The sequence below is a fragment of the Ambystoma mexicanum genome, chromosome 2q (assembly GCF_040938575.1).
Source record: "Ambystoma mexicanum isolate Mex_15411 chromosome 2q, UKY_AmexF1_1, whole genome shotgun sequence".
Taxonomy (NCBI): domain Eukaryota; kingdom Metazoa; phylum Chordata; class Amphibia; order Caudata; family Ambystomatidae; genus Ambystoma; species Ambystoma mexicanum.
In genome coordinates, this window is record NC_090924.1 from 1,269,877,598 (window position 1) to 1,269,890,214 (window position 12,617).

The 12,617-nt window shown below is 46.6% G+C and overlaps 1 protein-coding gene across 2 annotated transcripts in view; it reads left to right on the top strand.

Annotated features, from left to right (window-relative positions):
• The window catches only part of CCNB3 (cyclin B3), a 252,761-nt gene that overhangs the window by 141,294 nt on the left and 98,850 nt on the right, over positions 1-12,617 (top strand). For both annotated transcript variants that reach the window (XM_069648671.1, XM_069648670.1), the window contains exon 5: positions 5,351-5,468. In XM_069648671.1, the coding sequence (XP_069504772.1) occupies positions 5,351-5,468 (118 nt within the window). The remainder of the gene's footprint in view (positions 1-5,350; positions 5,469-12,617) is intronic.

A 12,617-nucleotide genomic window follows, 5' to 3' on the forward strand; every position in this document is an offset into this window, starting at 1 on the left:
GAAATGTTATGCATTGCAACCGTATGCATTTGTTTATGCCTTAAAATCAAAGAACACGCGGGACAAAATAAAGGCTTTTTTGGCGCATCGGGTGCATCGCAGTCGACCCAAATACTGACTGCTGATCAAAGCTTGCATTCTTAGCTTTCCATTTGCTCCATATTCCGGTTCTGATGAGCGCGAGTCCTTCATATTCAACATGGAGGCCCTCTTGTTCTCACTTGATATATTATGCATCTCCATTTGCACCCTAAAAATTGTGCTTGGGTGGCAATGATGCTGCCTGGTAACTGATTTTCTACCCTTGTTCTAAGGCCATAGCTTCTCCCGGGCCTGTTACGTTGGGATGACTTTTTTCCGATTCACAAAATATCAGCTCTGTAATGCACTGCCCCCTCCCCTCTGCACTTGTCCCCCTTTCCCTGCACTTGCACGATCTCAATGTCACCTGGCTTAGTAAGATCGTTGCTGTTCCCTCCTCCCTTGCTTAGTTTGCGCCTTGAAACACTTGTGTATAGGCGCATTATAAATGCCATATCTTATCATAACCTACTTCATCCATTCATACAAACATACTCTCATACACAAGTCCCCTTGGTGTATCTCTTACAAGAATCTACTCACATGTGCGTATTCACCCGAGTTTCCTCCGTTACGAGGTCCCAATATTGGCCTGTCTTTCTCTCTGGAGCCACGCCCTGCTTCAGTGAGCAGAGGATTTATGTTAAAATTGCTTCCACTAAAACTTGGAAAAACGCATTTTTTGATTTTGGGGACCAGTCGCTGTAGATGGGCGTGACTCCTTCCTGGTGTCTAGGCCTGAGCCTTTGCAAAGTAGGGGGGGGGGGGCACTGGGATCATGTCAGGGTCACACTTGTAAGGGTGTCCCTAATTAACGCTCACTCCAGAATAAATACACCCCTCTAGGGAAATAAGGCAAAAACTCTATCTTGTAAGAAAGTTGTATCTTACAAAAATGAGGATGGTAGCAAAAGACTCTGCTGCCTAAGCGGTCTTCTCTTCCTCTTCCGTTGCTTCCAGCCAAAGTGGGGCTAGGCGGGGGTTTATATAGTCCTGTCTTGCTGTCGTGGCGTCACTGGATATGGACCATAGCTTCATCCCAAACCGTCCTTCCATACTAGGGTTGCTCCAGAGCCTTCTTTTCTTCATTGTTAGCGTTTTTTGTCAGGGCAGGCTGCTCTTCATTTTGTTACCTTATTCAGAAACCCAATGCATCCCTGCAGACTTCTACGAACATTGAGGCCTAGCCCCAGTAAAAATTGACATTTTATTTTCATTCATTACATCCATATTTCACTCCTGCTAATGTTATCCGGGCCATATAGGTTAGTCTACACTTAATACTTATTTGTCCCATTCTGCATTTTGTCCCACAGAACATGTAAATCCAATTTTTAGCCTCCATGGACCCGTGACTGACAGTAGACAGTCACTTTGTGTGCTTCCAATGCTTGGCCATCGTGACGCACACTGCGGAAGTGCCTGTAGTTAATTTTTAGCACAGGTCACATTCTTTCTGGGAAGGAGCTGGACTCTGCTATAGCATTTATTCTTTAAGTATAATAACGTTTAAGTGCGTCATCATGTCTTCTGTTTGACATCACTTTGCACTTGTCAGATGATCTTCTAGTTCCATTGGGATCTGCAGACTTCCTTATCCTGCTTCAGTTCTTGGATACATTCAATACGGTTGTCTGAGTGCATACAGTCTCTCATATCTTTGATGCAGTATTCGAGTTATAACCAGGGTCAGGCAAAGTATTTGCTTGCTCTTCCAATATGGCAGAGGTGAGGGGGGGGAGGGGAGGCCCAATTGCGTGTACTGCTACTTATCTACATTGGCACCCAAACACTAGAGGAAACACCCTTGCACATAGTTCATAATTCTATCACACTACACAAATGCACACCAACACAATATATTCATACACCGAACAGCCCTCCGCGACTCTGGGCCCCTTATGGGAACAACTAACCAGTGCGTACGACCGCAAACCCCAACATGCACAACACACACTCCCAACACGCACAACACACACTCCCAACACAAACACCATCACACATCCGAGGCACTGAGACCTACCCATACGGTTAAACACACAGGGCCTCCAAGACCACTCACAGATGCCAGTTCCTCCTGGTTCTGTCCCACTAAGACACCCACCCTCTTTTCTAGCATAGCCACGTGAGCGCCCGAGACTGTCCTTGGGCGGTAGCGATGTGTGGTATAAATCACATAACTTTCCGTATTTCCTACCGGAAATGAATTAATCTTTGTCATGAAACAACGGTACATAACCCACAAGGGAAAAGTTCCAACAATGGCCGCGTGTTCCAGAGTGTTAGGTAGAATGTTCATTTCTGGTGCTAATTCCCCTCAACCTGAGACTCCCAGCACTTTCCTGGACTTCTGGGATTTATTTTCTTTACTCTGAGTGAGTTGGACTTTTACCACTCTCACGTTCTTTTTATTCTGAGATTGGAACCCTTTTTCCTTAATATATTTCACTACAGATATCTGTAAATAATTGTTGCAGCATGTGCAGTGTTGCCATCCCTAGAGCTCCCCTTCCTATTTGTATTACTTTTTCCTGCGACTGTTCTCCTGGATTGTAGGATACTTTTCTTACTTGACTTTCTTTTGTGGGATCAGCACACTCCACCTTGTGTGAGTGCTGAAGGGCTACACTGAACTCCGGCCCCTATAACTTTTATAGTTACGGTAACGGACACACCTAAATGGCTGGTGGCAGTGCATACCGTTTTGTTAGTTATTCCCAGGCTGTTTTCATAGCTGCAGTACTGCATCCATGAGTGACCCTTTCCCCCAAAATGGTCCCAGTCCTCTTTTATCGCCTTTTTGTTTGTGTTCCTTTTTGGCCCTTCTTCCATTCCATATGGGGGGTGGATCAGTTTTGCCTTTGGCGGGATCCCTTTGTGAAGCCTGACATGGCTCCAGTGTGTGTGCTGAGGCAGGAAGTGAGGTAGGAGCCCAAAACGTCTCTTGCCTTTGTCTGAGGGTACGCCTGGCTGGAACTAGTTTGAACTAGGCGGCTGGCTGTCCTGCAAGGACAGCTACACTCAGGTGATTGACTGGTCCATAGGACTGACTGGCTTTCTGCTTAAGAGGCAAGCCTTTTGGGACAGGCTTAGTCCACCACTGGAACTCAGACTACCAGTACGCCTGCAGCACCTCCAGTAATCGCAGAAACTCTGAAGTACTGCTGCTGTCCTGACCCCGTTTTTGAGTTGACTGGGAAGCTCCGCCAAGGATGACTAACTCCTCTGGGCTGGTGGGCATAACCAGCCTCAATACACTCTACAATTTGAGCCGTCCTGCGACCCTCTCGAGCTGCAGAATCCCAATACCCGGGGTACCTCGACCACCTTGCATTGCATAGTCTTGCCCATGACTAATCTCGCTGGAACTTGGACCTCCAGAAGCACGGATCCTCTCCTTGCCAGAGTGCAGGACCGAAAGAAGGTTCCAACTGGCATTGATGGTTTACTACTGGTGCTGAGACACCAAAGCCATGAAATGGCGCAGCAGTAGGAAGACTTCTTTGTTGGCGAGTCCCTCTCTCGGCTACTGCTGCAGGAGCCAATCCAAGGTTCTCCCCCAGTCCAAACCACCAACTTTCGTCGCCACAACCAAGGATCAGGAGACTGGGTTTGCAGCCATGCATCCAGAAGGCGTACAGCGGCATCATCTTCACGCTCAAGGGACTGTGGGGCTGTTGGTAATCTTACTTGAAGTCATGTGTTGCTCCTTCGCTCTTGGAGCAATGTTTCTCCTGCTTGGGTGTTAACTCATTTTCAGTCGCCCAGGTCTAACTACTTGTGCCCTACATGAAGGCTTCTCCTAAGCTCCTGTACCTTTTGCAAAGACCAACTAACTTGTTACATACCTGTGGTAAGAGCTTTCATTTTAGCTTTGGCAATACTAGTTTCCTTCCGAACTTGTTCGGGAAAAGACTGCCTAAGCCTCGTTGCTACATGAAAAAACAAATTGGCAGAAAAAGTCACGATCCACAGCGCTTGTAAGTATAAATTAGACCAAGAGGGTCAAGGCTGCAGGTATCTGGGTAGTGTGGATATACTGCCAGTATACTTCCACTGAGGTAAGTACAATTGCAACACAAACAAGTCCCTGCTTTACTGCGCCAAGTATAGCAAAATAAAACTCTGGAGTCCAAGCGATTTTTATAGAAGAACAGCCTTTAAAGTCCAAGGTTTAGTACAAGCAACAGCCTAACGTGTGTTTCGAGCCTTCCATGGCTCTTCATCTGATAGGGATAGAGCCTGAAATTTAAGCTGAAGGGACCATGCCCAAAAAGTACTATGAAGGCTTCGCAATTGCGGTTAAAGCTGGTTGGCTGTTTAGACAGACTGAAGAAATCAATTGAAGCCGTGGAAGGCTTGAAACACATGTTAGGCTGTTGCTTGTAATAAACCTTGGACTTTAAAGGCTGTTATTTCATACAAATCGCTTGGACTCCAGATTTTTATTTTGCTATACTTGGCGCAGTGAAACAGGGACTCGTTTGTGTTGCACTCGTTGCTACATGTTGAACTTCCCTATACTCAAACTTTAATTTTTCACCTGAACTGAAGTCACTCTGTGTGGATAAGAAAAGTATATAACAATTACTCACCCTATATTACGTTTTCCTTTTTGTAAATGTACGTTTGATATTGCTAGTTGATACACTATGCCTTTAGTTTATCACTGCCTTGTGAACATATAAAATCTCTATTTTTGGTATGACTTAAAGTTTTTCTTTGGATCTGTGTTCTGATTTCTTTGTGCTGAGTTGCAGCTCGCATTCCTCCTACTAAAATGCGCCTGACTGCTTTGCCACTCGACCAACCTTGGGTAGTGCAGGCCTATATTAGAAGTTGGGGCCCCTAAAACCAAGGGATAAGTCGTTTAGAGTCCAATACCAATTGGACCATCGAAATCTTACCGAACACAAAGCATACTTCGAGGTGCTTTTTTTCTGAATTGTGAATGCACAAGATGCTCTCTAATTTGCTAAGAAAGCACATCCGCATTATCCTGCCATGTCAACGGGGAAGTCTACTTCTATGCAGACCGCTGCACAGTTGACCAACACCAGCATTGCTTTCTACTCTGCTGTGGTTGGGCAACGCTGTGCATTGTGTGGTTTTATTGAGGGCTGGATAGCTCGCTTGTACTTTATGCACTGATTGCTTGCTTATGTTAAAATCACTTCATTACACTTTATTTAATTGTCTATGTTTGTGTAAATACCCTAGAGATGTTTTGCAGTGAATGATGTGCCACTTTTCATCCTTTCTGCTGCAGGTCTATAAAGAAACCCTCCATTGAGGAGACAACAGGAAAAGAGGACACTGTTGCAAAGGAGGCAAAAGGGGAGCCGATTGAAAAGCCCATTCCAGTTGAAGAGCAAAAGGCTGAAGAGGTAATGCAGATTAATCCAAAGCATTGGATTCAGTGCTACTTTTCTTAAGTAAATCTTTTGTAGTGTTCCTCATAAATCTCAATGGGGACATGCAACCAATCCATTCCCAGGTAACTGGTGGTCCAGGGATGAATATCGGTTTCTAAACCACCAATCAGCCCCACACGTACACCAGAAGGGATCCAAACTGATTAGAAACCAAGTAAATTATAAACCTCTTTGTCCAATTTTTGGTTATTTTGACGTAATAGCAGGCTTATCTCTGCAAGCTTGTGGGTCGTTGGTTAGTTGCAACACAGCAAGAATACAATTACCCAATGATAAAAGGGACTGTCATTCAAGGTTGCATTAAAATATCTACTTCATTATTACAGCAGACCGTTCTAGCGCAGTACAAAAAACAACCCGCCCTGTGAAGGAACTCTGAGGACTGTTTCACAAACAAAAGGGATGCACTCTGGCTACTGACTGGGGGTAGTCACTAAAGCAATCTGTCTGAACTGTTCACGGTTAATTGGTTTCCGCACCAAGGGGTCGTAAATGTCACTAGGGGCCTTCGGTGAAGGACTAGGGAGACAGAACCACAATGTGCTAGAGATGAGATGCTTGACAGTCTAGTCGGTTCCAGGCTGCTTTGCGGTTTCTGCGACAGGAGTCTGCTGCGGGTATTGGGCGGCAGGCTGTTCGGCAAGCGAGGCTGGATGGACTGCTGCAGACTGACCTACACGGCAGCTCAGGGTCAAGAATCGGTGTCTGTGCTGGTTGGTGGATCTGTAACGCTGATCGAGGCATCTCGGGTGGCTTCAGTGACCGCAGCGTGACAAGTCCGTGGCGCAGCGGTTCGACATCGCTACTGCGTCAAATGTCCTTTAAAAGATGGACGCTGGTTGATGCTTGTGCTTGTGTGGCACTCCTAGCTTCTTCGCAGGGCTTGTGACGTCCTTTTAAGGCGGACAAACCAAAGCTGAGGATGGTGCTTGCTGTGCGCTGGCTGTGTAGCCTTTGGAGCTGGCAGGTCCTCTGAGTCCCGTATCTCCCTCTGTTCCCTGGGAGATGTGTAGGGGAGGAATCCTGCTTCCTTCTTAGAAATCCTGGCCTTTCTTCACTGGCAGAAACTGTAATGTAGACTGTACCTTCAGCCAGGGTCCATTGCTGAGTTCTTCTTTCCTACTTCTTCAGATCTGTTAAATGAGGGGCTCGGTCCTTTTAAAGCCAAATGGGCACCAGTGATTTAGTGCAGGCTAAGCCTACTTTAAGGAACCAATCTTGGGTCCCCACCAACAATATTCTGTTATGTGCGAGTGCAGGACCTGTGTGCTTTGCAACAGTAAAGGTAAGATGTGATAATATGTAAAGTCCCATCCATCTTGTCTGTTGTAGCTAACTGAACCCTCTTACATTTGTTCAAAGCGCAGGTCTCCCTTGAAGTTTGTGATGAGGGAGACTTCCTGTCTCCCTTAAATCACATACTTCACCCACTGATAGGGATTCGCTCTGCAGGCATCGCTCTGCAGGGATTGCCTATAGTAAATAGTGGACCCAGACATGCCATTCACTGCCTTTCATACAGAAGGGTAGGAACTAGCTTCAAGTTGACACATTGCATACCAAAAAGGTTGGTTCTGCCTTCCTCTTGTCTGGCCTGCGAGCAAGCCCCTTCTCAGGCTTGCCTTAATTAGTTCTCATTAGTATGCTCTGCCACCAGCCAAACTAGACAATTGGGAGGCAGATCCATGGGGATTTTCATATTTTAATTAGGCGGCCCAGGGCCGGGGGAAGGTGTGCCTTGCTCCTTCTTGAGATGCTTTGATGTACCTGTGGCTGTCACATTCCAGCTGAACACATGACTATGCGTTTCGTGTGGTGAGCAGGGAAAATGTGTGCAGCATGGCCATGCACAATTTCGGCGGTTGAGCTCCCTTCATTCATTACCAAAATAAGCCCAGACAAGCGTCTCCATGCGTATGTTCGAATTCCTCACAGGACACCTGCACCTATGGCTTGTGTGATTTAGTTGCTTAATTCGCTTGATTTCAAGACTCCTTATAGCCACCATAGCCTTTGAGTAGCAATACCAACTCACTTGTATAGAGCACTGTAGTTAGGTGTTTCTCATCTGTATTTCTCCAGCATTGGATCTTTCATGGATTCACATGCTTAGAATATTCCCCGTCGTCAGACTGGGACCCCTCGGTACACATATATAGCCTTTTTCAAAGGAAACTTTCAACACTTTTGTGTCCTATCTACGTCCTTCTAGGACCCGCCTACGCATGCTCCGCAGGCCGTGCTAGTATAAGAGGCCCGCCCCCGCGGCTCCCCTTCAGATTTCAACCGTCTCCAAAGTAGTGGGATCTCCTCGTGTTGTCCTACTGTTTTGTACTAGGTTGCGTCATTGGATTTCGAGTAATAATGTCCTCTGTGTCAGGTAAAGCGCTGTTCAGTCCATGCGCGACATGCGGCTTAAAAAAGGTTTACGAGGGGGACGGACATATGGACTGCATATATTGCCTCCACCCTCACCATTCGGCGGATACCTGCGACATATGCAAGGGGTTTTCTCAAAAAACTGTAACGCTCACCTGATTCCCGTAGAGGCGCCGGTCTTGACTGGGCGTATACCGTATCTTCAAAGGTGATGTGTAACACACGGCTGGCTCTTTGGGCTGGACCTCTGTGCACTGTATGTCTGACTCGAAGGGTAAGATGTCTGCAGATAGAAAATATGGGATTAAGGAACTGGGTTATTGAATGTCTCTCTTCTTCCCTTTCTCTTCTCCTGTAGAACCCCAAAGGTTAACGCTCTCACCTTAGGTAAGTGAACGCCGTGCTATCCATCTGCCTCGGGGCAGGGTGCTGTAACCAGTTTCTTCACTGGATAAGGGGAGCAGGCCTCTTGACTTCAGAGGACTGCTGTCCGTCGTTTACTGCACGAACGGTAAGTTTCGAGTAATTCTAATGTCTTTAAAGTCTTTAGTAATGATGTTTCTTGTTTTGCAGGGTTCCGGCGATGGCGGATGACGGGCTGAAGTGAGTTGAAGATGGAGGCCGTGTGATGAATAGAAGCGCCTGGAAGCACGTAAGTAAGCGCTTGTTGCCTGCTTCACGATGCGCTCTAACTGTCTTTTTATTTTGCAGGTACAAGTTCGGAGCGGCTGCAGGGTGCCGGAATACCCACTGGGTTAGATGTGGAAAGGAGTAATGGCACGTGAGTATTAAAGTTCCCCAATGTCTTTAAACGCACCTTGTTTTGTCTTTCAGATGCGGGATGCAGCGCCGAAGGCCTCCGGAGCGTGCGAAGAGTTGGTAAGCTTTTGTCTTTCAGATGCCGGAATGCAGTGTGAAGACCTCCGGAGCGCACGAAGAGTAGGTAAGCCTTTGTCTTTCAGATGCCGGAATGCAGCGCGGGGCGTTGGTGACAGCCGATGGACCAGGTAAGTGAAGAGCTGTCACTGAAGACCGTAATGCTAACCTGTTCTTTCTTGTCTTTATAGGTGTTGCTGAAGACTGGATTCAGGATGGTAAGCCTTTTTCCTTAGGCCCAGGATCAGATGCAGAAGACACGATGAGCGTTCTGCTGCAGAGGCTCAGAATAACGCAAAGCAAGATTCATCCATCGGGTGTGGTTTAAATAGCCTCCTGTAGTGCTTAGGTGTCTCCTTCCACAGCCACGCCTAGGTAAGAAAAGAGTTCCTGCTTTCCAGAAGAGTTCCAGTGTTCTCAATCTAGGGAGTGGCTCCTGCCCCACCCAACAGGAAAAGTAGTTCCAAACAGAAGAGGATCAGAGGCTCAACTGGCAGGCAAGTAAGCAGCATGGTCTGCTGCAGGTAAGTCCACCCAAGCATTATGAGCCCGGCGCTTCCAGCGCTGGGACTGGGCATATTTATGAGCCTGGTGCCACTGGCACCAGGACTGGGTCCAAAAGGTCCCAATTGGGACTGGTTGGCACTCAGAACCTGGGTTATGGATCTGCTTCCAAGGGAGTTGGGAAAACCCTGACCTTTTGGAAGCAGAGATCATGACAGTACCCCCCCTCAAGGCCCTTCCCAAACCGGGCTTCTCCGGGGGTTTTGGCTTGTCAGGAAATGTTCGGTGAAATCTTTTGATTAGGCGAGGAGCGTGGACATATTCAGCAGGTTCCCAGGATCTCTCTTGGGGGCTGTAGCCTTTCCAGTCAATTAGGTAAAATAGTTTAGATTTGGAGATCTTGGAGTCCAGAATGCTTTTGACTTCAAACTCGAGTTCTCCATCAACTAGGATAGGTTTTGGAGATTTAGTTAGTCGGGTTTGAGGTTGCACGGGTTTTAATAGAGAGACGTGGAAGACCGGATGTATCTTCATGTGCGGGGGCAAGTCCAACTTGACCGCTACTGGGTTTACTATGGTAGTGATGGAATAGGGACCAAGGTATCTTGGGTTGAATGTGCGTGGCCCTTTTAGAGGTAGATATTTGGTGGATAACCAGACTTGATCCCCTACTTGATATTGAGGGGCTTCCTTCCGATGTTGATCTGCTCCTTTCTTGTATTGTTCTTTAGCCCTTGGAAGGTGAGAAACAGCTTCCTTAAAGGCTTGGGTGATTGTAGAATGCAGGTAGTCTACTGCTGGTGTTTCAAGATCTTGGAGGGGATCCAACTCCGAGGTTCGAGGGTGACTGCCGTACAAAAGAAAAAACGGGGTTTTCCCAGTTCCCGAATGGACAGAGTTATTGTAGGCATATTCGGCTATCCAAAGGATGTCTTTCCAAGTTTTTTCAGTTTGTTGCAGCATGCAGCGTAAATACTGTTCCAGAGTTTGATTGGTCCTCTCGGTTTGTCCGTCGGTCTGAGGGTGGTGACTGGTCGATAGTCTCACATCAATTTGAGCCGACCGACAGCAACTTCGCCAAAAATGAGAAATAAATTGACTACCTCGATCCGAAATTAGAACCGAAGGAAAACCGTGCAGTCGGACGATGTTTTCGAGAAATTCTCGGGCCAGAGTTGCTGCTGTTGGCAAGCCTTTGAGCGGAATGAAATGCGCCATCTTGGAGAATAAGTCCACGATTACTAGAATCGTATTGTATCCGGAGCATGGAGGTAGATCGGTGATGAAGTCCATAGAAAGCGTATGCCAAGGGCGAGGTGGGATGTCAATAGGGCGTAAGAGGCCTGCTGGTCTTTCCTTTTGACTCTTGTTTTGGGCGCATACTCCACAGGACATTATAAAGTCTCTGATATCTTTTTTCCAAGACGGCCACCAGAAGTAGCGCTTGATCTTTTCTGAGGTCTTGGCCATACCGGGATGTCCTTCCATTAAAGAATCGTGATAACAAGAGATTACTTTTTTCTGTAAATCTGTGCTGGGTAGGTATAATCGTTCTTGGAAATACAATAAGTTGTCCTTTACTGCAAAGTCCTTTCCCTGCATATGCCAATTCTGTATGTCTGCTGGAGTTACAAGTTGCCTGGCTTTATCCTTAACTTCCTCTATGGATTCTGTGGCGATTACACCCAGAATTCTTTGTTCGGGAATGATTGGTACAGGTTTAGGGTTGATCAAGTGTTCTTCCACTCCCATCCGAGAAAGGGCATCAGCTTTACCGTTCTTTGTACCAGGTCGATAGGTAATTATGAAGTCAAACTCGGCAAAGAATAATGCCCAACGGAGTTGTCTAGAGGATTGGGCTTTTGCGGTTTTCAAATATTGCAGGTTTCGGTGATCCGTAATCACAGTAACGGTGTGTCGGGCCCCCAGCAGATAATGCCGCCAAGCCTTAAAGGCAGACTTGATAGCCAGAAGTTCCTTGTCAGTAATCGTGTAATTGATTTCAGGAGGCGAGAATTTGCAGGACCAAAATGCCACGGGATGTAACTGATTGGTTACCGGGTCCTTTTGTGATAGAACTGCCCCCATGGCAAGGCTTGAAGCATCAGTTTCCACGATGTAGGGGAGTTCGGGGCGAGGGTGTTTTAAGATTGGTGCAGAGATAAATTTAGTCTTCAAATCCTGGAAAGCTTGTTCCGCCTCGGTAGACCATTCAAAAAGTTTGTTTTTCTTTAACAAGGCAGTGATGGGCTGGACTATTCGAGAGAATTCGGGGATAAACCTGCGGTAAAAGTTAGCAAAGCCTAACATGCTTTGCACACCTTTTACGCAGGATGGTGATGGCCATTTGAGAACTGCATCGACCTTCTTTGAATCCATACGCACTCCGCCAGGTGATAATATGAATCCCAAGAATTCAACTTCAGTCACGTTGAAAACACATTTTTCCAACTTAGCGAAAAGTTTGTGTTGACGCAATCTTTCGAGGAGCATTTTCACGTGTTTCCGATGTTCAGATTCCGATGAAGAATAAACGAGGATGTCGTCAATGTAAACAACAACACACACATCTATGAGCTCTCTGAGGACATCGTTCATAAAATATTGAAAGGCGGCCGGGGCATTGCAAAGTCCGAAGGGCATGACCTGATATTCAAATAGCCCATACTTGGTGCGGAAGGCCGTCTTCCATTCATCGCCCTCTTTTACTCGTACCAAGTGGTAAGCTCCTCTAAGATCCAGCTTTGTATATATGCATGCTTTTCTGACTTGGTCCAGGAGTTCAGGGATCAAAGGTAACGGATATCTATTCTTAACGGTGATCTGGTTCAGGGAGCGATAATCTATACAAGTTCTAAGGTCTCCTTCCTTTTTTGGAACGAAGAACAAAGCTGAAGCAGGGGACTTGGAAGGACGAATAAACCCATTTGCCAGGTATTGATCCAGGTATTGTCGAAGGTGAAGGTTCTCAGGCTCGGTGAGGGCATAAATTCTACTACAAGGAGGAGTAGATCCAGGTATCAGGTCTATCTGGCAGTCATAAGACCTATGAGGAGGTAGAGAGTTAGCCTGATCCTTCCGGAAAACATCTTGGTATTCTAGGTATTCGGGAGGTAACTGGGGAGTCTCTGAAGAAATTGCTGCCAGTGCAACACCAGGTGGAGGGTGACAAGTAGAGACAAATTCTGGAAACTGGACCGTTCTTGCTCGCCAATCGATCAGAGGATTGGGTTTCTCTAACCAAGGTATTCCTAGAATAATCTGAAACTGAGGGGCCTTGATCACATCGAACACGATCTTCTCATGGTGTCCATCTTGACTTACTAGCGTCACCTCTTGAGT